Here is a 25,139-nt window from a genome sequence, read left to right as displayed (position 1 = left end):
ACATGTATGGATGGTAAATTTCATACTCCCTCCTCTCCCTGCCAAAAAATCAGACTGTTTTGTGTAATATCTATTTAAGCTTAAAACCCTCCCTGATTTTTTGTCTATCTGTGGTCATTGGTCCTCATTCCGAACTGAAGAATGTCAGAATCATTCTTCTGCATAAACCAGGAAATTGATAAACATCAGAGTTGCACTGTATTATGGGTACAGATGTTGAAAGACTTCTTGCTCTCCCCCATTTCATTGTGCAAGTCAGCCTTGATTGTTACAAGATCAAAGGATACTAAAAAAAATTGAAGAAAAAAAAGTGTGTAAAAAACACAGAATAACAAGAAAAATATTTTTATTTTTCATTTATATCACTGTACCTTACATTACATTTACAAGCGTTTCTTGGTTAATATATATATATATAAAAGCATATACATAATGTACACTTAAAGGGAATTTTCTGCAATGTGATGTTGCTTGTATACATTTATTATTATGATAGTGTGATGGTTCGGTAACAGTATGGTATAGGGAAAACACATTTCACTCGTTCATTTAGTCATTTTTTACATTATGCATTGCGAAACATTGTTAAGGTGGGATTTCGCTTCTTTCACAAAAATAGCTTCAATTTTCCACATATCGAGTAATTATTGTTTGTTCCTCTCGCACACAATATGGCGGAGAAATCCTGACTAGCGTTGTCCATGATCAGTGGGTTTCCAGTGTTGCAACCTTCTTCACCGAAATATACCTACTTTAGTGTTACTCATTTTGTATTTTTTTTCCGGGTTAAAAAACCCCCACAAACCAATCATAAATACACAAACCATTCATAAATAGCCCCACGAACCATGCACGCAAGGTTAGGTTAGGCAAACATAGTTAAAATTGTCATGTTCTGGAAAAACAATGGCAAGTTTAGAAACACTGCATGGAACATTTGGTTCACGTAGTCGAACGTAATGGAGGCAACAGCTTTTGTGCATCGGAGAGACATTAATGTCGAAATATACAAGATTTACAGGCCGAATAAGTTGAACGAAGGGAGAAAACACTTCCACGAGCTTTCAAAAGTCTCCAGAAACTCAGTTCCGTAAGTAGTTTCTCCTGTAAATTTGAAGAAATGTGTTTTCCCTATACCATACTGTTACCTGATGGTTCTATGCAAGTAAACTACCAGAAAAGGCTTGCAGTAATGTCATGTAAAAATATCACCGAAAAACCTAAGAATATTGAATACTGCATAAAGCTACAGCAATGAATTAGACACATATCTCACAGCACTATAATAAATTATGAACATTTAATTACAAGGAGTGTAACTTACACGTAACAGAAGTAATATTTTGTAACACGAACTGTTATGTCTTTATTCTGGTCGATTAGCATTTTATTTATTAACTGAAATTCACAACCTAATTATAGTCTTACAAAGTCCTAATTCCATAGTGACTTGAGAAAAATAACACTTTCCTTGGACCTGGATGTAGTAAATCACCTACCCCATATTTCTTCTGAAATGCATTCAACATCACAATTACTTGCAACCGTTTCTTTAAGGTACTGATATCACTGGTTCTTCTGGCATCTCACATTTGTTCACGCTCCTTATTAAGATTTCTCCTTCAGTTCACCTAAAATCATACAATTCACATCCATCACAAAAAATATACATAATACATTTCTTTCAAATAATAATTATTTTATGTTAGTTTCCTTCCTCTCTAGGTTGTTTACAATGGTGGTAAAATGTATGAGAGGACAATACAACGAAACATCCCAATCCCATCCAGCATTCGTGTAATTAAGGTCCATAATTACTTACACACATACATAGTTATACAAGGCCACAGGGTTGTGCTGAATATACCGTGCTTCCATTTCGATCTGCAGCCGAGAGATTGGGAGAAGCGTGGCGGGTGGCGCTGACGGAGATGCCGACATTTGCGGCCTGTAACGCCCGCTTATTTTTATGGACATATGCAGACATTTATATAAATATTGCAACACGAGCACTAACCTGTGTTATAAGAGTACGGTTTTAATTTTAGTAGCTTAGTGGCTATATGTGCCGATGATTTTGACACGCCCACCTCTTGTGAAACACGGCGTAGAGGTTTGTTTGGAGAACGTTCTAACGCTGCACCAATATCATCGAGTTTTGCTTTGGTTAGAATCAGTCGTTTTTGCTTAGGTGTTTTAAAACTTAATGATCCAGTTTCTCGTAATTTAAGGATAAGATGTCTAACCGTATCTCTGTGCAAAGTTGAAACACCTGGGAATTTCTGTACAAATTGCCTACACACGTCTCGACACGAGTCTGTTTTCACGTACGTGCCATACATAAAAAAAAAAATCTTTGTTCTAACGTGAACCTTTCTTCTCACTGACACAACACACATACACACTGCAATAACACAAACAAGTAACTGCAAGTAACCAAGAATAACACTCTTGCGCACAGTACGAAATTAACACGCTCTTGGTTTACATTGCTCGCCACTATATTCACAACTCTGTCTTCATCTAGTCGCGAAGGAACAAAAAACTCGAGCTCGGATATTTCGGATTGCAAGGAAACTCACGAAAACCATTGACTTTTAACGGTTTCGTCTGCAGCGTAATCTTGATACAGTGTTGCACATTCGAAACCTCCAAACGATTCCCATCGACACAAAACTCTTTCAAGGATATAAACTTAAGCAGGACGTTACTGGTCAAAACTATGATTAAAATGCTTTACTATCTGTGGCTCTTAACATCGTTTCTATAGCGTATTTATTTGTGTATATAAGAGCAGAACTTGGATGAATTACAGAATAACTTTTGCATGTTATAACACAGGTTAGTGCTCGTTTTGCAATATTTATATAAATGTCTGCATATGTCTATAAAAATAAGCAGGCATTACAGGCAGCAAATGTTGGCATCTCCGTCAGCGCCGCCCGCCACGCTTCTCCCGATCTCTCGGCTGAAGATCGAAATGGACGCACGGTATATGTATTTTTTTAAAAATTTCAATTTGCTTCTTCTTTCTTTCACTTTCATTATTAGGACGTTCAATGTATAAATTTCACCTCCGCTAAAAGCACTATCATTCAACAACAACAAGTAATTCATTTCGCTACAACAATTAGTTCTCAACCTATGATTTTTTATCTACATCCTTACAAGTTTGAAAAAATTCCCATCTGGAGAGGTTATGCATGCACGTGAAACTTCGTTCAAAATCCATCAGAGCTCGTGCAAGTAAGACAAAACTAACTTCATTTTAAAAAAACACTAACTATATTTGTGGAGAAAATATTACAGTTATTTATGCTCTACAGTATGATCTAAAACTTGATGCAGCCAGCACAAAATGTTGATTTTCACTTGCCCATTACCTAGGGCAGAAATCTGCGATTGACATTTGAATTTCAATTTAAAATTTTGGGTGCATCAGCATTTAGGCTATTTTGAACCCGTCAAAGTATACGGTGTCCAACCCCTTACCATAACTAAAATACCATTATTGCAGTGTCGTGTTACTAAAATATTCTGACTTTCGTTAAAAGCTGAGGCTGTACAGGGGCACTCAGCACACACAAGGACAAAACACACAAAATTATACTGGCCATAGTGGCAGTCGCCAGAGCCTCGTTCGTCTGCAACATTCAGTCCAGGGTCTACTATGTGGAAGTGAGGTTGACTTTTGAGCGCCTTAGCAGAAGGTCGCCACTTAAACCCCGCCATTGACATATGTGGACAAGCACATTGAGTGGTAGGCTCACATTCTTGTCATTGCATTTTAGAGTCCTGTTGACATGGGTATTCCTCAGTAAGTTTCCATTCATCAATTTTATCTAATCATAATTCACCACAATTGGCCTAAAGGTACTAGTTTACTATCCTTCGGGCAGATTTCTTCATTTCTACAGAAGAAACTACTTACCGTAATAAGTTCCTGTAGTATTGTCTAACATCTGGAAGGTGTTTTATGTGATGTCAGAATGTTTCATAGCGGAAATTCAACCATTGACGCATAGCCCCACGAACCATTTCCGGTAAGGTTAGGTTAGGTAGGGTCACTTATACGTTACAATAGTTAAAAATTGGTTTCAAAAAAAATATGCGTAGCCCCACACACCATTCTCGCATAGCCCCACGAACCATTGACACATAGCCCCACAGACCATTTGCGAAAACGTACATTCTTCAGTTACAAAAACACTTTTTTTTAAAAAAAATTGCAATTACTTTGATCAAAAAACGTGAATACACGTTAAAGAATGTTCCGTGAAGCAGATAGGTAAGTATAAATGTCAAAAATTGACGAAACTCAGAAGTTATAGGTGTCCGAAGGATAGTAAACATTTACCGGCCTAAATAAGCAGAAAACCAATATAAAATAAATAAAGAAATACAAAATACACTGCAGAATATTGCGACAAAAATAACATTCCATCAAATTGTTGTCCTAATTATATTTTACTCCACAAACCAAGCACATTTAGATGATGACATTCTTTGTCACAAACAACAAGCCATTGTTTTCTTATTGATAAGTCATTATTATTTGAAAGTGTTGTGCTGAATCCTCACAGTATTTGTAGTTTTGTTAATTAGTGCCGCTTGTGTGGCACTCTTGGCTAATCGTAACAATCAGGATGTGTAATGATTACATGAAATTGGGAAATACACAGTGATGAACAGTGCAAAATTTGAACCCAGAACCTGTGGTGGCAACATTGTAGTCAACAACTCAATGTACTTGGTCACAAAAAGAGCCATGACTATGAGGTGTCTTATAATCAAAGAAGGACTTGTACATATTATATGGCAGTTTACATCTTACTTAGAACTGTATATGCATTGCATTTAACTTAGACCTGAGTATAACACAAACTTGAATAATATCAAAATCTCTGACTTCCCTAGTCAGACAAGTATTCAATGAAAGGTTTGACTAATATTGGTTGAAAAAAGAAGGGCTCCGTCCGGAAATCCTCCATCCTCGATTTCTAACACATTTGAAATCTTTTCGTCCAAAATTAAGTTTCTTCTAAGAAAGGGTGTTTTTAACTAGCGTGGAAGGAAATCTTTGGAGATCTACGTGCTACGAAACTTAAATTTTTGTAATATTAAAATTCCTTACCTACGTAACGTCATTATGGTTTTTCTGGGCTTCCATGATGGATTCATGTCACAGGCATCTACACATTTTCTTTTTCTTCTTATGAATGACTTGTGGATTGTGAATGTTTAATTTTTTGGTACCTTCCTAATGTTCGAGTGAATTGTCGAAATATAGTGTTGGGCAGGTTTTAACATGCCTTTAAAGGGACTCTATAGAAATAGGCAGGGTCGTGGTAGCGGTAGGTCAATTAACCCCATGGGCAGAGCCAGGTACCGGCGGGCAATTTTTATGAAATTTCTTGTTTAGCCCTGAAGAAGCTACTGTTATATATCCATCGGTACGGGTGGCTGCTACGAAACTGACATGGCCGCAAGTGGACTTCCACCTCACAACTTTAAATGGCTATATCTTTACTTTAAACGGCTGTACACTTGTAAATATTTGTTTCCACGCTCCAGAATTTTGTTTTTCACAATTTGCAACACACAATCTTCATAAAAAAAAAATAATTCACTACCAAAATCGAGGGTCGAGGATTTCCGAATGGACACAAAAGTAGAAGATTTAATATTTTGACTAAGCAGTCAAAATTTTATTTTCATTAACGATGGTTGTTGGGAGTCACCACTAACAATAAGGTTAGCTAAATTCTGATTGCAGTTGAAAGATTCTGTTACTATTCACCATGACAGGGATGAGTAACGAGATGAAATCAATGAAGGGACACCAACAAAGAAACTTGGATGGCGAGGGGCAATACACACATTTAAAAAATAATATGTCAAGATCTTTCTTTTATAGTTTAGGAATGTCAAAATAATAAGCGGAAATTGTCCTATATTTCGGAGCAATTGAAGGTGACGGGATTGAAATTTGGATATTACGTGTGTAAGGTGTAATATATTGCAGCCCAAGTTCCTTTTGTTTTATTGCGATTTCATCATGCTACGAATGCAATTTTTACATGGTTCGATTTAGATGTATGTCTGTTAACACATACTGCGGAGTTTTAGCGATTACTTAAGATTTTGTTCAATATATGCTTTCGTGGTTAGGTTAGGGAGGGTTCCCTTAGCATTAACATAAAGTCCCTAAATGCAGCATGCTTCTACGATATTTACTGTCGCTTGTCGACAGAGAATATTTTGTCCATCAGAAGTGCATAAGGTAATTTTCAAGTTGCTTTTTTCGAGTCCAAACAGTGCTCATTACTTTAAGGAAGGTTCAAATTTCGTGTGACAATGATTTTAAAATTCTACAATAATTAGTCTTTGTGCTAGGAGAAATCATAAAACAATCGGAACCGTTACCTATATTGCTTTTCAAAATGGCAATATTTATCCGGAAAGAAGTGAGGAAGCCATGCCTAACCTAATGTTACATGAAATTTTCAAGTTACAGATGTGAACAGGAAATTGTAATTTCAGATTTATGTTCAGGAGGCCTCATGCAGAAAGTATACAAAATTTCAAATAAAATGGGAGAACACTCCCGTCATCTTCAATTAAGCCCATATTTCTGATAAATTTGTAACAATATTTAAAACATGCAATAAAATGAACTAGGCTATATAAAGAGTGAAAACTCTGTAATAAAATGGCAATTAGATACAGGTTTATACTGTCTCATTTACAGATTCTAATTAGTTTTTCAAAATGTTAACACTTTCATTTTAGGGTAACACTTTACTATACCGAAGATGGATTTCTTCAAATTTACAGGAGAAAGTACTTACGCAAATCATTTTCTGTAGCGTTGTTGATGTTCGGGAATGTAGTTTTGATCCATTTTAATGCGAATGCATGTGGTTTTCTACGAAAATCAATTTCCGACGTGCTATTGCTGCTGCTACAAGCCGATGTTGACCGTATATGCTAAATTGAACGAAAGGAGTGCTAATGGAACCTAACCTAACAGGCCTAACCTAACCTAGTAGGCATTCCTCGTCCCCGTGATGGTTCGTGGGGCTATCGTGAATTTTTGGGCTAACGTCAATGGTTTTTGGGGCTACCCGTGGATGGTTTGTGGGAAATAAGGAACAACAGTAAGTACTCGTTAATGTAAGAAATAGACATTATTTTCGTTAGAAATTCATTATTTCACCTAAAGAAATGTTCCGCAATGCAGAATAGTACGTTAGCAATGTAAAAAATTGCGAAATAAATCATTGATAGGTGTCTCCGGTATAGTAAAGTAGTACCCATTTTAGTGTAAACTTGCAAATAAGAAACAAACCACTTCATAAAACCTGTAAATAAGAAACAAACCACGGTAACATTATCGTATGAGGGAAACGGATTCCTTCAAATTTACAGGAGAAAATACTTACGGAAATCATTTTCTTTAGCATTGTGGAAGTTCCTGAATGTTGATTTGATCCATTTTAATGTGAATGCGTGTTGTTTTCTGCGAAAATCTCTGTTCGACACGCTGTTTCTGCTCCCGCCATTTGCTTTCTGCACGAGAGTGCAATGTTCCGTGTGTTAAGATGATGCAACCCCGTAGCCAGTGTTTCAGCCTCGCCGTGTTTTCACTAGAACATGACGTGTCGAGTATTTTTTTTTAAACTATGCTTGCCTAACCTAACAACCTAACCTAACCTTACGGAAAATGGTTTTTGGGTCTAACATGAATGGTTTTGGGGGTTAACGTCAATGGTTTGTGGGGCTAACTTCAATGGTTTGTGAGGCTAACGTCAATGGTTTCCGACGTATTAGCATAATTTCAAATCCGGGCACGAAAGTAGATATTTTCCGGTGAACGAGGTTGCAACACTGCATAAATCGACAAAACACTCTCAGAACGCCCCCTAAATCAGTACGCTATCACTGCCATAATGTGTTACAGATTCGAAACAACAAGTAACAGTAAGTACTCGTAAATCTAAGAAATAGACATTGATATGCATGATTTCACTTTAGGAAATGTTACACATTCGAAAATAACACGTTAGCAATGTAAAGAAGTCCGAAATATATGATTCGTAGGTGTTTCCCTCATACGATAGTAGTACCCCCAAACCACTTCATAAAACCTGCAAATAAAAAACAAACCACTTCATAAAACCCACATACCAATTACATTCAATAATAAAAAAGAAACATTACATACCAAACTGGATGTAGTCATTGAGAATAATACTAAGCGATAAAAACTAAACTGAACTCACCGTTCTCCCGACACAATCCTACAACATGCACACTACAGATGCAGAAATCCATACTCTCTTTATGTATGACTACAGTAGAGTACAAAAGCAGCGGTACCTTAATGATGGTCCCTGATAGGAAGCTGTGTCGCTCCAAAAGTCCGAAGGGCTTGAAATGGGTATTAACCACCTGTAGTTTTTATCACTGTGTTCCTTTGCATCCTCACGAGCGTTCGGCTGCTCCATTTCCGCATAATAATGGCATTCTCGTTTTCCAACACCAGGAACTATGTCCGAGTCATACGGTGGAGCAAGAATGTCTAAGAACGCAGCTGGTCCATCTACTGCGTGGATTTCATGTAAATTGTTTACTGTTGGCGTTAACACACAAACATTGTCCGTTTCACTTACAATTGCATTAGGCAATTTTTCAGCTAACAACATATTAGGGTTAAAAGATGCAGTTAACTCTTTTTTTCTTTCTTCCGATATCAAGGTGTAACTTTGAATATTTAAGGTTCCATATATTACCTTCAAAATCCCATGCATGCCTGGGTGATCATGAAGAGGCAAACGACAGCCATCTCTCACAATAAATATTCCCATAGTAAAATCGTCGTCTTCATACATGTCAACATAGGTGACGGGAGCTTTTCGGGGACTAAACCGCCAACCATTTTCTTCCTTATGCTTTTTCTCAAAGCATTTCTCCAGTTTCACATCTTCTGCTGTAATTTGATAAGCTAATTGTTTCAGCTTAGAAAAGTTCTCTTCAAAAGATGGAGTGACATCACTAGATTTTTTGGAAAATGTATTTAATGCATGTCGGTACAGTTGTTCAACGCGCGGGGCCATATTGCAAAACAAATGAGTAAAGACAAGTGGTGCAAACTAATGTCGTCGTCGTAGTGTCTCTCTCACACCGCCTACGAGCTATGTCCGTGAGAAGTAGGGGTGTGCGGGATGCCGAAAAGTCGGGACCGGCATCCGGAAAAAAATTTCCCGTCCCGATACCGACTTCGGGAAATGACTTCCCGACTTTTCGGGATCCCGAGCAGTCTGGAAATACCGAATGGTCATTTAAAAAAGGTAGTGTCTGCTGCCACGTTCCTTTTCTGCTGGAATCTCAAAAGAGATGTACGTAGCAGCAAACTCGGTCTTTGTTTTATCGTGATTTCATCATGCTATGTATGTAATTACGTCTGTAACACATACTGTGAAGTTGTAGGGATTACTTTCACATAAATGTTTTAAGATTAGGTCCCTTAGCATTCTTCTAATAATAAACCTAAATGCTCTCGTAGTTAGGTTAGGTTCCGTTAGCATTAAAATAATATCGCTAAATGCTTTCTAAAGAAAAAGGTTATAAATTACCTATACATTCATCCCCACTAATCATAAACTTGCATTTTTCACGTCTTCATCTGTTCTTAAGATTTGTAACATACTTTTAGCAGACGAATTACGTGGCAGGAGCAAATTTGACGTTTATTCTTACTGCTGACACGTGCGTGACAGCAGACTCATTCTCGATGTTTCCTGCATTGCAAGTGTCTGGAACTTATCGGAAATTGTTTGTTTTTATTCCAGAAATGCAAAAACAATCGCTTAAGTTGAAAATGACGTGTAGAATTCGAGATTTTTAGAGCTTCGGGAAATTTCGAACATTTCTCGGGAAAAATTCTGTCCCGCACACCCCTAGAAGCGACACTAGAGCTCAGGTGGTAATTTTAATCGGGAATAGGCAGAAAAATGTGTTCGCAACTGGATATCTGAAAGCGGGGAGCAGAAGTGATGGAAAAATGCCAGATGTCATTCTTCTTATTATTATGTTTAGTTTTCATTGCTAGTGACTGCAAATCATTTTCACACGTTCACAAGAAGATGGAACTGTTAATTGCGAAGATAGAAAACAAATCAAGGGAAGAACGTATTTACAGAAATGAAAACAAAATTATTTCTCCATTGAAAAGTGGTTAACTAGACATCAGGTAATAGATCATTTTACTTCTCCATATGCATGCTTCTTTTTATTATATTATTACATTACTCTGCTCTTCCTCAGACTGAACCATAGGTCAGTGACGTGCTTAGGATTTTCGAGGGAGTTAGTCACGCATACAATTTTTTTGTAGTCAGCCCTCATTTTGCTATCTTTTCCTGACTTTGATTTTATTGTTGTAGGAATACTGTGCCAAAAGGAGAGGGTATGACGCCCACCAACCCCCCTTGGGCACGCCACTGTCATAAGTAATTCTGTTTGAGTTGTGTTTTAAGTCCACTTAATGCACAGATGGGCTAATCAGTAATGGACCTACAGTTTAAAGTGGGATCAGAACCACTATATGCACCTGCACCAGGTATCGAACCCGGATACTTGATTACAATGCGACGACGTTCCCATTACGTCATTGGGCAGGCTACGTATGTTTCCCAGTGGTGCGACCTACCTAAGAAAAGAATTGACGTTCAATGTTAAAGCACAATTTTAATTCCCTTGCTTTGTACTAAGATTTTGTAAAATGGTGATCGTAATTTTCGAAAATCAAGACAATGCTTGACCCATAGAGAAATTTAGCTGTTTAAAGAAATGCCGTCTTAACAATACTGGAAATAAACTTAAATCAATACCGATTTTTCAAATTGTGTTTATGCAAATTTAATTCACCCTCCTGCATCGGAATATTCGATGTATAAATATCTGTCAATTACGCATATTTTAATCGAGCAATACTTGGAAACCTGTCTTTTGGACTGAAGTAATGAAATAATGTGTTCGTTATTTCTTGAAGGCTGTGAGTGTGAAGTGAAACATGAGTATAAGTGTTATGCATATATAACTCTGTCTGGTGAGTGTTGCCTATTTCCATTTATTTTTATTATAGCATAATTTTGAATGGGCGATATCAATATTGCACTACCCTCATTAACACAGTGCGATATAATTTTAGCTCAATTGTGATATTCTAGTTGGCAACACTGCGCGAACTTGTTGATCATCGAAGAAAAGTTTGGTGTGCAAGGAGGAAGGTAAGCCGTTAGTAAAAGGTAATTTTATGAATATAAGAGTTGATTCAAGTGTATATAGAGTAACACCAATGATAAAACCGGTATTATACGTAGCAAGCTTTAACCATGGATATCACTGTTGTTCCTTTCATTTCTTGGTTCTTCGCGATCACACAGATGAATCCAGAACGACACAACTCACGGACAGTGGTTGTTTGCCGTCACAGTATAAACAGTTCTTGCATGGTTCTTGTTTTTCTATTCTGAATGTACATCGGTTTTTCAATTTGCCAGCAAAATACTGTTGGCATTAAAGCATTGTAAATTTGTTAATTGAAGTCAACACAGTGAAGTTCCTGTACAGTCGGATCCATAAGTATTGGACAATAAATTGTCCATGATTTTTATCTTCATTCTACATATTTTTAAGGACTGTATTTTTACGTATACTGATTCCGAGGTTGTAAGCAGATTGTTTGGTATTTTGTGTCTGTTCTTGAAGCTCTCATTTCATAAAACAAAGATATGCCTCTGTTGTATGGTCTGGATGAAAGCAGTGTATCCAAATGCATATATAGATCTCACAAAACCTAATAATTTAAAATAAATTATACTCGAAGTCTTAAACGTCCGTAAAGGGGGGGGGGAAGGGGCACGGCCTCCCATGGAAAACGAATGTCCACCTCAATTATATATTTCACACATATTTCAGTAACAGTACTTTATGTTAATTATTATAAATGCGTTAAAGGAACATGATAATTTCAGACTGAAATAGTGTTTATTTAGGAAGCATTACTATTTTGGAAAGAAATATGCCTCCTTTGCCCTCTCCCCACCCTTCCCTCTTGAGAAAATGACCTTGTTTGCCCCTCCATGGAAAAAAATCCTCTGGACGTCCATACATATAGTTAAAATCAGTGCTGTAGTCCTAAAATTTCCAGAGGGTGTACGCCAAGTTAAATGTTAAGTGCAGACCATGCTTCCATTAAATATGTGAATGAAATCATTTAACTTCAACAAAACTTTCATCGGCTTGAAAATACTTCCCTTTCTTAATAATATCAGAAAATATGGAACACTATAATTGGGCATTCGCCTGTTGTGTTTAAATAAATAAATATCATTATTTTTATAAAAGAGTATAATATCGTTTCATGGCGATAAGATTCCACTACAGTACATTTCTAAATGAAAGTATAATACTAGAGGGGAATGGATGTTCGGATAGGTGGGGGCAAGGATGGTCACACCTTCCCCTTAGAAGATGAATGTCAACCTGAAAGCATAATTTATTTCACACGTATAATTTGATTTCAGTAACAGTAATTTACGTTAATTTTACGTTCTTGTTTTTCTATTCTGAATGTACATCGGTTTTTCAATTTGCCAGCAAAATACTGTTGGCATTAAAGCATTGTAAATTTGTTAATGGAAGTCAACACAGTGAAGTTCCTGTACAGTGGGATCCATAAGTATTGGACAATAAATTGTCCATGATTTTTATCTTCATTCTACATATTTTTAAGGACTGTATTTTTACGTATACTGATTCCGAGGTTGTAAGCAGATTGTTTGGTATTTTGTGTCTGTTCTTGAAGCTCTCATTTCATAAAACAAAGATATGCCTCTGTTGTATGGTCTGGATGAAAGCAATGTATCCAAATGCATATATAGATCTCACAAAACCTAATAATTTAAAATAAATTATCCTCGAAGTCTTAAACGTCCGTAAGGGGGGGGGGAAGGGGCACGGCCTCCCATGGAAAACGAATGTCCACCTCAATTATATATTTCACACATATTTCAGTAACAGTACTTTATGTTAATTATTATAAATGCGTTAAAGGAACATGATAATTTCAGACTGAAATAGTGTTTATTTAGGAAGCATTACTATTTTGGAAAGAAATATGCCTCCTTTGCCCTCTCCCCACCCTTCCCTCTTGAGAAAATGACCTTGTTTGCCCCTCCATGGAAAAAAATCCTCCGGACGTCCATACATAGCCTATAGTTAAAATCAGTGCTGTAGTCCCAAAATTTCCAGAGGGTGTACGCCAAGTTAAATGTTAAGTGCAGACCATGCTTCCATTAAATATGTGAATGAAATCATTTAACTTCAACAAAACTTTCATCGGCTTGAAAATACTTCCCTTTCTTAATAATATCAGAAAATATGGAACACTATAATTGGGCATTCGCCTGTTGTGTTTAAATAAATAAATATCATTATTTTTATAAAAGAGTATAATATCGTTTCATGGCGATAAGATTCCACTACAGTACATTTCTAAATGAAAGTATAATACTAGAGGGGAATGGATGTTCGGATAGGTGGGGGCAAGGATGGTCACACCTCCCCCTTAGAAGATGAATGTCAACCTGAAAGCATAATTTATTTCACACGTATAATTTGATTTCAGTAACAGTAATTTACGTTAATTTTACGTTCTTGTTTTTCTATTCTGAATGTACATCGGTTTTTCAATTTGCCAGCAAAATACTGTTGGCATTAAAGCATTGTAAATTTGTTAATGGAAGTCAACACAGTGAAGTTCCTGTACAGTGGGATCCATAAGTATTGGACAATAAATTGTCCATGATTTTTATCTTCATTCTACATATTTTTAAGGACTGTATTTTTACGTATACTGATTCCGAGGTTGTAAGCAGATTGTTTGGTATTTTGTGTCTGTTCTTGAAGCTCTCATTTCATAAAACAAAGATATGCCTCTGTTGTATGGTCTGGATGAAAGCAGTGTATCCAAATGCATATATAGATCTCACAAAACCTAATAATTTAAAATAAATTATACTCGAAGTCTTAAACGTCCGTAAAGGGGGGGGAAGGGGCACGGCCTCCCATGGAAAACGAATGTCCACCTCAATTATATATTTCACACATATTTCAGTAACAGTACTTTATGTTAATTATTATAAATGCGTTAAAGGAACATGATAATTTCAGACTGAAATAGTGTTTATTTAGGAAGCATTACTATTTTGGAAAGAAATATGCCTCCTTTGCCCTCTCCCCACCCTTCCCTCTTGAGAAAATGACCTTGTTTGCCCCTCCATGGAAAAAAATCCTCCGGACGTCCATACATAGCCTATAGTTAAAATCAGTGCTGTAGTCCCAAAATTTCCAGAGGGTGTACGCCAAGTTAAATGTTAAGTGCAGACCATGCTTCCATTAAATATGTGAATGAAATCATTTAACTTCAACAAAACTTTCATCGGCTTGAAAATACTTCCCTTTCTTAATAATATCAGAAAATATGGAACACTATAATTGGGCATTCGCCTGTTGTGTTTAAATAAATAAATATCATTATTTTTATAAAAGAGTATAATATCGTTTCATGGCGATAAGATTCCACTACAGTACATTTCTAAATGAAAGTATAATACTAGAGGGGAATGGATGTTCGGATAGGTTGGGGCAAGGATGGCCATACCTCCCCCTTAGAAGCATACTTAGGTTCACACGTATAATTTGATTTCAGTCACAGTAAATTACATTAATTATTATAATGGGATGCAGGAACGCGATTATTTCAAATTCAAATGGTGATTTTGAGGGGGCAACGCTATTATCGCGAATAATATGCCTCGTTTACCACTGGAGAAAATAACTTGCTTGCCTGTCCATGGAAAAACTCTGCGGAAGTCCATGATTAAGGGGGGCAATTGACCCCAACCCCGTGCGCACGCCTATGGCTCTGGTTACAATGGAATGTGATTGAACCTTTAGATCCCCCGTCAGAAATTGAATAGAGGTCCCCGTGATTACAAGGCGAGAACATTAAACGCTACGTTATCGGGGTGATATCGGAATTAGATACACAAATTTCAAGTCCAGAACAAACTTTTAGTGTGACCCAATGTACACCAAGTTTAATAAAAATAACCTAGGGTTAATCTATGTTAAATGTCCAATTTTGACAACCATTTTCGTGGAAAAAAAATTGTGTATGATTGTATTAATGTATGCATATGCAGAGCTCAAAACTGAAAATTATTTTATTTTTATTATGTGTGGTTTAAAAATGGCGGCCATGCTTCCGTCATAGTGTGCCCACCCAGCGTCGTATAAAGTGGGTACCTTGAGGAAACTCCGGGGGAGGGGGGGGGGTAAAGGCGACCAGGTGCGTGGTGCTGATTACATCACCCCACCTTCGGTCGTGATCAGGAAAGTGTGGCCCTAACTTCACACCCCCTATACGCCTTCACGACAAAGCACAGGGGAGCACTTTACCTTTACTTTTTTAGTTTTCCTTGTTTGCTAGGGTGTGGGGCGATCAGCTAGGTATGGCGTTCAGCCCCTTCCTTACGCCCTCTCTAGCACGGTCACTGGTAGAAGGGTAGGAATGTTATATTCCTCAACCGAATCCACTTGTCAGAATTATTTCCTTTACAGTGATATAAAGACATAAAAGTTTGCATTTAAGTCTACTTTATGCCCTGTTAGGCTAATCGGGACTGGACAGTTTAATGTGGAATCCGAACCACTGTGCACCATCGACAGGCCCGTAGCTAGAATTGATTTTCGGGGGGGGGGGCTCACGGGTTATCAGGGGGGCTTTGTAAACCAAGTCCATTTTTTAAAAAAAATTAAATGTAGGTAAATTATGTGTGCGTGGTGGGGGGAGCGGGCGCTCATTCACTTATAAATATCATGTACTACACAAATACTACATATTTTAAAACATCTCTTGAAGTGTTAATTGACTGATACTGAAATTATCCCTTACACACCCCATACTATTTTAGATGATACAGATATGTATATCACACACAAAAAACGCACAATATTTAATCACAGTGCCTACAGAATATTCCACCCCCGGCCGAAGCAATTAAACTCCCCTTCCTTCCCAAAACTTGGGAGCTGTTGTTGACCTTTGATGCAGATGTGGAAGGAATGTGGATGTTGACATCAAAGTCACAGATTTCTGTCTAAACGGGAGGTTACAACAGGGACAGTGAAGGTACAGATAAAGAAGCTCCCCTATGAAAGAACTTTCTGAAGTCTAGAGAATATTCTAAATACTTGTAGCTACTTCTGCTCATAAACAAAATGAGCGAATGTAATAGATACTGTTCTGTGGATTTATCCTTAAAGTTGTGAGTTGTTTACATTTTCACTGCAAACAAATTATGCAAAATAGTTTACCTAAAGTAAAGGGGGGCTGATGGCAGTGCCAGGGGGGAGGAGCTCCCCCTGGCCCCTGCCTGTCTATGGGCCTGACCATCGATGATCCAACCGGGGAAGTCTTGAGATTACAAATAGTTTATAATAGTTCAAAATTATTTTAACTTCTGGTGCATTTTATTGTCATTTTTTCTTCCAGGAGATCATTTTGGTTCCGAGGGAAAACACGATGTCGCTGTTGGAAGTGTGCGTGGATAATGTAGAATCAGCTTTGAATGCTGAAAGGGGCGGAGCTTCTCGTATCGAACTGTGCAGTGCTCTAAGTGAAGGAGGTCTCACGCCAAGCCCTGGTTTCCTGAAGACCTTGAAAACCCTCGTGAAGATCCCAATCTTTGTGATGCTACGACCTCGGAAGGGGGACTTCGTGTATTCCACCTTTGAAGTCGATGCCATGAAGGAGGATGCCAAGGTATTGAAATCTTTCGGAGCCGATGGTTTCGTCTTTGGAGCACTCACTACAGACGGACACGTAAACAGGACAATTTGCACTGAAATCATGGAAACCGTTGCACCACTGCCAGCAACATTTCATAGAGCTTTCGACCTGGTTCAAGAACCAGTGAAGTCCTTGGAAACCATAATTGAACTGGGATTTAAGAGGATACTTACGAGCGGTCAAGAAGAGTCTGCAGAAAATGGAATCCCTTTGATTAAAAAAATAGTGGATGTTTCGAAAGGGCGAATAATCATAATGGCTGGTGCTGGAATTTCAGCGAAAAATATTCATAAAATAGTTTCAGAGACAGGAGTGAGGGAATTCCATGCATCTGCAAGAGTTGCAGTCAAGTCTAACATGACCAATCAGAATAAGAACTGCAGGATGGGAAGTCAGGATTCTGGCGAGGAATTGTTGATTACAGATTCAGAAGTAGTGAAGCGGATACTTGAGATGGCCAAGCAGAGTGGTTGAGTTTCATCCAGGAAAATTTGACTGACAGGGAGGTTATCTAAGTGTTTCCCTTCGATTTCCATGAAACTTGGCAGGTGTATAGAGGGGCCAAAAGGAACAAATACGTGTTTTTTGTTTCGGCTCAAATGTCAAGATGAGAACAAATTGAAGTGAGGATCTGACCCCTGTGTTCCCTTCCGATTTCCATGAAACTTGGCAGGTGTATAGAGCGGCCAAAAGGAAGAAATACGCGTTTTTGTGTTTCAGCTAAGAAATTGTTTTAGGGGTAACAATGACCCCGAAACCACGTAAATATGGCATAGGAAGAACACGCACATATAATTGGAACACACACAGCACAGAGCTGTGTTTGCCAGTAATATGCACTTCATATCTCAAGTGTTCCACTTGTGTATCTGCCAGTACTATTAGCACAGAACTTCAACCGCCATCGTCCTTCACGATATCATTTGCGTTTGGTACCGACAATCCTACAGATCTATGCTGTGTGTGTTCCAATTATATGTGTGTGTTCTTCCTATGCCATATTTACGTGGTTTCGGGGTGAGATCCCCACTTCAATTTGTCCTCATCTTGATATTTTGAGGGGCTGGGTTGCTTCCTAAAACAGTTTTTTTTAGCTGAAACACAAAACACTTATTTCTTACTTTGGGCCCCTCTATACACCTGCCAAGTTTCATGGAAATCGGAGGGGACACAGGGGTCAGATAGATCCCACTTCAATTTGTCCTCATCTTGACATTTGAAGGGGGCTTACCCCCTAAAACAGTTTTGTTTAGCCGAAACAAAAAAACACGTATTTCTTCCTTAGGGCCCCTCTATACACCTGCCAAGTTTCATGGAAATCGGAGGGGACACAGGTGTGAGATCCCCACTTCAATTTGTCCTCATCTTGACATTTGAGGGGCTAGGTTGCCTCCTAAAACAGTTTTTTTTAGCTGAAACACAAAACACTTATTTCTTACTTTGGGCCCCTCTATACACCTGCCAAGTTTCATGGAAATCGGAGGGGACACAGGGGTCAGATAGATCCCACTTCAATTTGTCCTCATCTTGACATTTGAGGGGGTTTTTTACTCCTAAAACAGTTTTTAGCCAAAACAAAAAACACGTATTCTTTGGGCCCCTCTGTACACCTGCAAAGTTTCATGAAAATCGGAGGGGGACACTTAGATAACCTCCCTTGTGAGTGTGGTCTCTATGGTTGTGCTTGCTCTAAGGAAAGAAAATTAAAGAAATAATTTTTAAAAAATAATGTTTATTTTTTAATACAATCCCTTCAATGGATTCTCGATTTTCTTTCTAATGTGTAAATATAACTGGGAGTTAATGTAGTACATCAATGCAATGCACTATAATTACTACTAAAGCACGTTTACTTTACCATGTGGAGAAACATTTTGTTATGAGTTTGCTACCCCACAAAGCTACGGTAGTCGTTTTACACGAATTTTTGATTCATGTATACTTGTATTGATTATGAATACGAATGTTTTTATTTATGATAGAAAAATGATTGAACATTTCGTTCATATATTTTATCCAGTTTATTCTCTTGTCAGGATCCTATTAAATAAAATTGACAGATCTCCGAAACCGGAATAACTGTGAAAAGGATTAAACGTAGAAGTAAAACATTCTTCCTTTCTCCTGTCTGTCCCTAGCAGTGATGTGCCGTAGACTATACGTTTACGTCTTTATGTGTTGTCTACACGTAATCTACGCGTAGATTACATTGGGTTGTAGCTTACATATACTGCGTAGACAATCTAAAGTACATTTAAATTAATTTTCAAGGCTTTCATGAAAGGAAAGTGACATTTTCAACTATATTGGTTCCTAACGAAATGAAAAGAACCCTATTTACAACAAAATTTCTCGTCTCTTCTATTATCAACTATGGAAGAAGATAAATAGTATGCAAGAAACATCAGATGGCAGTCGTGAGCCAAGAGTGGTCTTTTCCCCATAAAACACTAGAATATTTTCTATATTAGGTTTCTTCCTAGGTGAGAAATTGTTCGAATTTGGAAGAAAGAGTATGAAAAGTTATCCTCACATATCAGCAACTGATACCCAGTATAATTTCTTTTAATTCCACGGCGCCCTTTGCTAAGTTATCACCTTACGCCATGTTTTTTACATAGATTACGTAATCTAAGTGTATAAAATAGTCTACGTGTAGAATGTAGACTATAATTGTTTACGCGTAGACACACATCACTGATCCCTAGTCTCTATTTCTCTACTTCTCTTTCTTTCTCGCCCTTCTGTTTCTCTCAGTTTCATCTTTCTCTCTTTAACTCTCTCACCTTCACCAGCCTGTTTTCATCCTTTCCCGCTATGCTTTTCTCTATACACTCTTTCCTTCTCTCTCCCAATTTTCTCTTTCCTTCTCTTTCTCATTTAGTTCATATTCTTCTCTCTATCCGTATCTGTCCTGTTTATTTGTCTCTATTTCCATTCCAAGTACTTTCTCTACTCTGCCCAACTTAATTTCTTTACCTCTCATTGTTTCCTTTCGTTGTTATTTCATTCAATATTTTCTTAATTCTCTTCCCATTTATTCAACAACTCTCTTCTCCCTTCTGCTTTGCTTAACTTCCTTTGCTCTGTAATTATTTTCGTTTCATATTAATTTGTAGTTAATTTTGTTGTAAGGTTATATCTTCCCTTTTTAATCCTATTTCCCTGCTATTTCTCTCGCGCTTATTCAATAGAGATTACTCTATTCTTCCTTTCATTTTTAATCCGGTTTTAAAAAAAACTCAATGTGCTGACCGAGGCAGAAATTAATTTTATTATAAAACATAAACTATACGTAACGTTTCAACCTTCTATCAAGGTCTTCTTCAGACTCTGCACCAAGTACAAATGTAACAAGGTACAAAAACAGGACGATATATACAGTAGAGCGTCGATTATCCGAAGTAATTGGGGGACATGGGTGTTCGGAAAACTGGTTTGTTCGGATAATCGAACTGTACATGTTTATTTGCCAAAAAGAAGTACTGTACAGTAAATTTATTCATAAAAACAGGCATCTCTTTAAGTATGTATTACAAAGTAACGTACAAAGGCAACTTTAGTAGGAATATATAGTATGTGGTACAGTTTATTAAACAAAAATATGTACATATTACATACGCATTTTGCATGAACAATACACACAGTACACAAAATTAACGTTTAAAAAAATCCTTTATTTTGGTCTGTCTAAGCAAGCCTACACGCTTACGAGCAGCTAAGTCACGTACTTTTTTCATTACAGATATCTGAAAGTGAGCGAGTACACAGTTCGGTTAAGCGGTCGTTCGGTTGACCGACGTTCGGATAATCGACGCTCTACTGTATACACAAACATTACTCCCCTCCAGACTATTAGAAAGTTGTTCTGGAACATTCTAGCAGCTGGCTTTCCCTTGTCAACTGTACTTTCAACTGTGCTAGAATGTTCCAGAACAACTTTCTAATAGTCTGGAGGGGAGTAATGTTTGTGTATATATATCGTCCTGTTTTTGTACCTTGTTACATTTGTACTTGGTGCAGAGTCTGAAGAAGACCTTGATAGAAGGTTGAAACGTTATGTTTAGTTTATGTTTTATAAAAAAATAAATCAGCATATTGAGTTTTTAATATAACAGAGGTTGACCTGAAACACTGCGTTCTTTATTTTCCTAAAATATAAGCATTTATTTGAAAATATATTATTGATGTAGTAAACCTCAGTAGTTTTATTTCAAATTAGAAACTAATGATTTGATTTGATTTGCTTTATTTTACTTCGCTTTTTGTGCCAGTTTTGGCTAATTTGCGAAGATGGGGATGAGTGATGATATGATGAAATTGATGAATGGATACTCACAAACATCCATGCCCAGGCCGGGATTCGAACCCGGGACCCCTGGCGTCGTAGCGCGATATGCTAACCACTTCGCCACGGGGGCCGGCTTATAAACATGAGAACTTGAATTTATAACTTTTTACAATTTATTCTATTATTTATACTTTTTACGTAGCTTTTCGAACACTTGTTCGACGATAGGGATGAGTGATGAATAAATGAAAATGATTCAGGGACACTCAGAAAGTACACCCTTTCTCAGGCCGGGACTCGAACGCGAGACCGTCGTTGGAGCGATCGAAAGTTGACCACCTAAAGCGCTTTTTTTTGTGTAGATTTCAGTTGTACCCAGAAACAAATTAGCAAGTCAACTTGAAAATTAATATCAATTGGAAATAGGTCGGTAAGTGATTTGCGCAAAATTTGAAGAAAATTACTCCTTCTTTTTCACTGAACCCTGCAGACGGACACATGAATGAACATAGCCTATCGCAGGGTGCGAAATCACTGCAGATTGGTGGGGGGAGGGGCGAGGAGCAGAAAGACAGACAGACACAAACACACAATATATATACGTATATATAATGTCATTAAATCAGAGGCTTATATTCGGGGCTATCTAGGCTATGTGCGAAGTCCAGACTCGGGAAATAAAATACACAAAAAAATATCTATCAAAAAATGTGCATAACATTTTTCATTTCAATAAGAAGATGAACCTATTTCTTAGAAGTTGGAAACATTGTCCGCTTTCTTTGAATTCGGGAATCGGCTGGCCCAGCTGGCGGGCAACTCCACGGGAGTGATGGGTAAGCTTGACAGGGCTCCGATCAATGTTGCAAACCAATTTTTCCCACCATGTAATTTCCCCAGTATCGGTGAATTGTGGAGTCAAACTGTTACAGGAGAGAGAACAGGGTTGCATATGGCGGGGAAAAACTTTCTGAACTTCCTCAACAGTCTGGGTCAATGTTGCAAACCAATTTTTCCCAGCACGTAATCTTCCCAGGAATGGGGAATTTTGAAGCCAAATTATCGCGGGCAAGGGGAAAGTGTCATGTGACAGGGCCAAGAACATCATTGAACGCTTGCAGAGGAGTTGGAAAAGAGGTTGTTGATCTTCAAACAACTAGAGATACAGTGGGGAGTAGAAAATTGTTGGCTGAGCGGGAATGGTTTACCGAAATGACAAGGACCAGTTCTAGTCTAGATCGCGTCGAGTGGTCTTGGTGCGTGGAATTCATTTAGAGGCAGCGTGTGAATACAGTAGTGAGTGGTTTGTATTTTTGTGAACGATATGTGCTGTGTGTTGTGTAGTGAACTGAAATGAGGGACATAATTAACAAGCTGTCTATTTGGCTTAAGAATGACGATAAGCTCCAAATCGTTGTGAATTTTTCTTGTATGTCCACTTTATGAACAGACAAGCTAATAGGGATCGGACCTACAGTTAAAGTGGTATCTAAACCACCATGCATCGAACCCGGGACCCCTTAGTTTCAAGGCAACGACGTTATTACTGCGCCAACAAAGAGTGCCCGAACTTAAAATCGTGAAAATAGGTAGGTTGAAATTTCATTTTTATTCTCGTATATAGGCCTACATAATATTTCACAATATGGACCTCTTATTAATGCAAATAAGAATGAAATTCTTGAAATCCTTTCCTTACTGACAGTGTATATTTCCATGTTTTATTTATGAGGTATATATTTTTAATCACAGTCACATCACTTCAACCCGCCACCCCAAATGGTTAAAAAAAAAAAACACCCCCACCAGCAAATTTTTGTCCATTCGAACACTATGATATGGTGCGATAGCCCAGGTTCTTAACCCAGTATACGCCACTGCATTAAATATACTATGTCAATTATTAAATAATCAAAGTATATTATAAAATATACAATATATGTTACTGACTGTCTTTCATTTAAAATGTAATTGCAAATTGAAGATTTTTAATGTATTACTGATGCTATGAACAATGATTTGCGTAAGTGAGGAAGGGCAAAAATTAAGAGACATTAAGAAGATAATAACTTCATGTATAAAATTCACATATAATTGCTATTACGTGTTTTATTAATATATTTATATACTTCGTGGTTGCTATCGAAAGGCGATGAGCACAGGAGAAGAAATAACAAGTAGGTCTAATTCCTGGTTCTGGGGATTGCCGGGTTTAGTGTAATAAGAGATGAGGCTCTTTGTTGTCCGCTTTCCTTTTTGTATGTTATCGATATTATTCCAGTCAGTATATTCGAATCCAAAACTAATTGTTTATGTTCGTTGTTAAAACAAAAACTCTTCCTGGCCTATCGATTGTGGAAGAAGTTAAATTAGAAACTAAAAAAGGAAAATAAGCTGCGTCTATTTTAAAACAAGGCCATAATTGACTTTCAATAAGCATTACGCGAAGTCAGAAGAGGCCATGACTACAAAGCAAAGAATCAAAAATATACCATGGGGAGATGAAAATGCTTTTTCTTCAAGGAAGACACCTTGAACTCCGTTTAGCAACTGTAGCCTTCCTTTTTTCTCCCTGACACAAGGTTCTTTAAAAAGACTGACACGGGTCACGTGTCTCGCGTGCAATTTATCAACCACAGACAAGATCCTTCTTGCATATTTACATTGGCTTCAAAGTAACTGGTAGCGATTTTTCAGACACAATGTGATGTAACGCGTAGTATATGCAATTTCCCTATGTTATAGAGTACGTAGGGTTACCAGTTGACAAACTTTAAAAAACAGGACATTTTCATAAGTATTTCACAAAAAAGAAATACATGTGTTAAACTACTCGACAATTTTTTTAATGGCGTAGCGAGGAAATATAATTTATACAAACAAACTCTTACATTAACTATTACGAAAATATTAACGCACTGTTTCAGGTCAACCTCTATTATATTAAAAACTCAATATGCTGACCAAGGCAGAAATGTATTTTCTTTTAAAACATAAACTAAACGTAACGTTTCAAACTTCTAGCAAGGTCTTCATCAGACTCTGTACCAAGTACAAATGTAACAAGGTACAAAACAGGAAGATATATATACACAAAATTCACTCCCCTCCAGACACAAGATAAACTGGAAGGGGGGACTCAATATAAACAAAGAATGGAAGAAGGTGTTAGAAAGAGTGGAAAGGACAAGAGCGAAGGAGGAGAGAAGAAGGAAGAGGAATGAAGAAAGAAAGGAAAAAGAGAGTGAGATAAAGAGTCCAACCACTTTCCAGATGAAAGGAAATGTTTAGCTAAATCGCCTGTCAGGTGGGAGTACAGTTGACAAGGGAAGGCCACCTCCTAGAATGTTCCAGGAAAACAACTTTCTAATAGTCTTGTGTCTGGAGGGGAGTGATTTTTGTGTATATATATCTTCCTGTTTTGTACCTTGTTTCATTTGTACTTGGTACAGAGTCTGCTGAAGACCTTGCTAGAAGGTTGAAACGTTACGTTTAGTTTATGTTTTAAAAGAAAATACATTTCTGCCTTGGTCAGCATATTGAGTTTCATATCATGGAAACAAGGCTTAATGGTGTTATAACTCTATTATATTATATAATTTGCAATTACAATTTATATATGTAGTATTTCACTACCTTTTATTTAAACATTCGGTATTTCAGTAATTCAATAATTTTATCAAAGGAAGCCGCGGCGTGACGCATATTCTTACCTATTGCTTGAAACTTGCGGCTCGCGGTAGATGTCGCAAATGGAATCAAATTAAAATCTCACGTGGCGAGCCGGCGACAACAGAAGATATGCAAACGTCCAACAATTTTTCTTTGATGGAACAAAAGTTTCTTCTTTTAGAGCTTGCAACTGAGAGCGTTGTATTTTTTTACTTTGAAATTGAACACAGAAACAATATTAACAATTATTTG

The 25,139-nt window shown here is 37.4% G+C and overlaps 2 protein-coding genes across 4 annotated transcripts; one reads left to right on the top strand and one right to left on the bottom strand.

Moving 5' to 3' along the window:
* Positions 1 to 344: 344 nt before the first annotated feature.
* On the bottom strand, positions 345 to 9,158 carry LOC145981628 (2-aminoethanethiol dioxygenase). 2 transcript variants are annotated; one of them, XR_014440980.1, is made up of 2 exons: positions 8,286 to 9,158; positions 345 to 1,631 (listed from the first exon to the last, which is right to left on the bottom strand). XR_014440980.1 is itself a non-coding variant. In XM_083115009.1 (2 exons), exons 1-2 carry the CDS (start codon positions 9,117 to 9,119, stop codon positions 1,628 to 1,630), a joined length of 741 nt encoding a protein of 246 aa, XP_082971135.1. In that variant the 5' UTR covers positions 9,120 to 9,158; the 3' UTR covers positions 346 to 1,627. The 2 variants fall into 2 exon arrangements, 1 of the variants encoding a protein (XP_082971135.1); XM_083115009.1 differs by having other exon boundaries at positions 346 to 1,631; positions 8,383 to 9,158.
* A 2,086-nt stretch (positions 9,159 to 11,244) lies between these two features.
* Positions 11,245 to 19,069, top strand: LOC145981144 (copper homeostasis protein cutC homolog). Of its 2 annotated transcripts, none has more exons than XM_083114271.1 (2): positions 11,245 to 11,294; positions 16,628 to 19,069. In XM_083114271.1, the coding sequence occupies exon 2, from the start codon at positions 16,658 to 16,660 to the stop codon at positions 17,396 to 17,398; it is 741 nt and encodes a 246-aa protein (XP_082970397.1). In that variant the 5' UTR covers positions 11,245 to 11,294; positions 16,628 to 16,657; the 3' UTR covers positions 17,399 to 19,069. The 2 variants fall into 2 exon arrangements, with proteins under 2 accessions (XP_082970397.1, XP_082970398.1); XM_083114272.1 differs by having other exon boundaries at positions 11,248 to 11,312.
* The last annotated feature ends 6,070 nt before the right edge of the window (positions 19,070 to 25,139 follow it).

Source organism: Lepisma saccharinum, chromosome 29 (genome assembly GCF_977018435.1).
Source record: "Lepisma saccharinum chromosome 29, izLepSacc3.1, whole genome shotgun sequence".
NCBI lineage: Eukaryota > Metazoa > Arthropoda > Insecta > Zygentoma > Lepismatidae > Lepisma > Lepisma saccharinum.
Note: the sequence above shows the minus strand (reverse complement) of the source record. Positions and strands in the feature narration are given on the sequence as shown.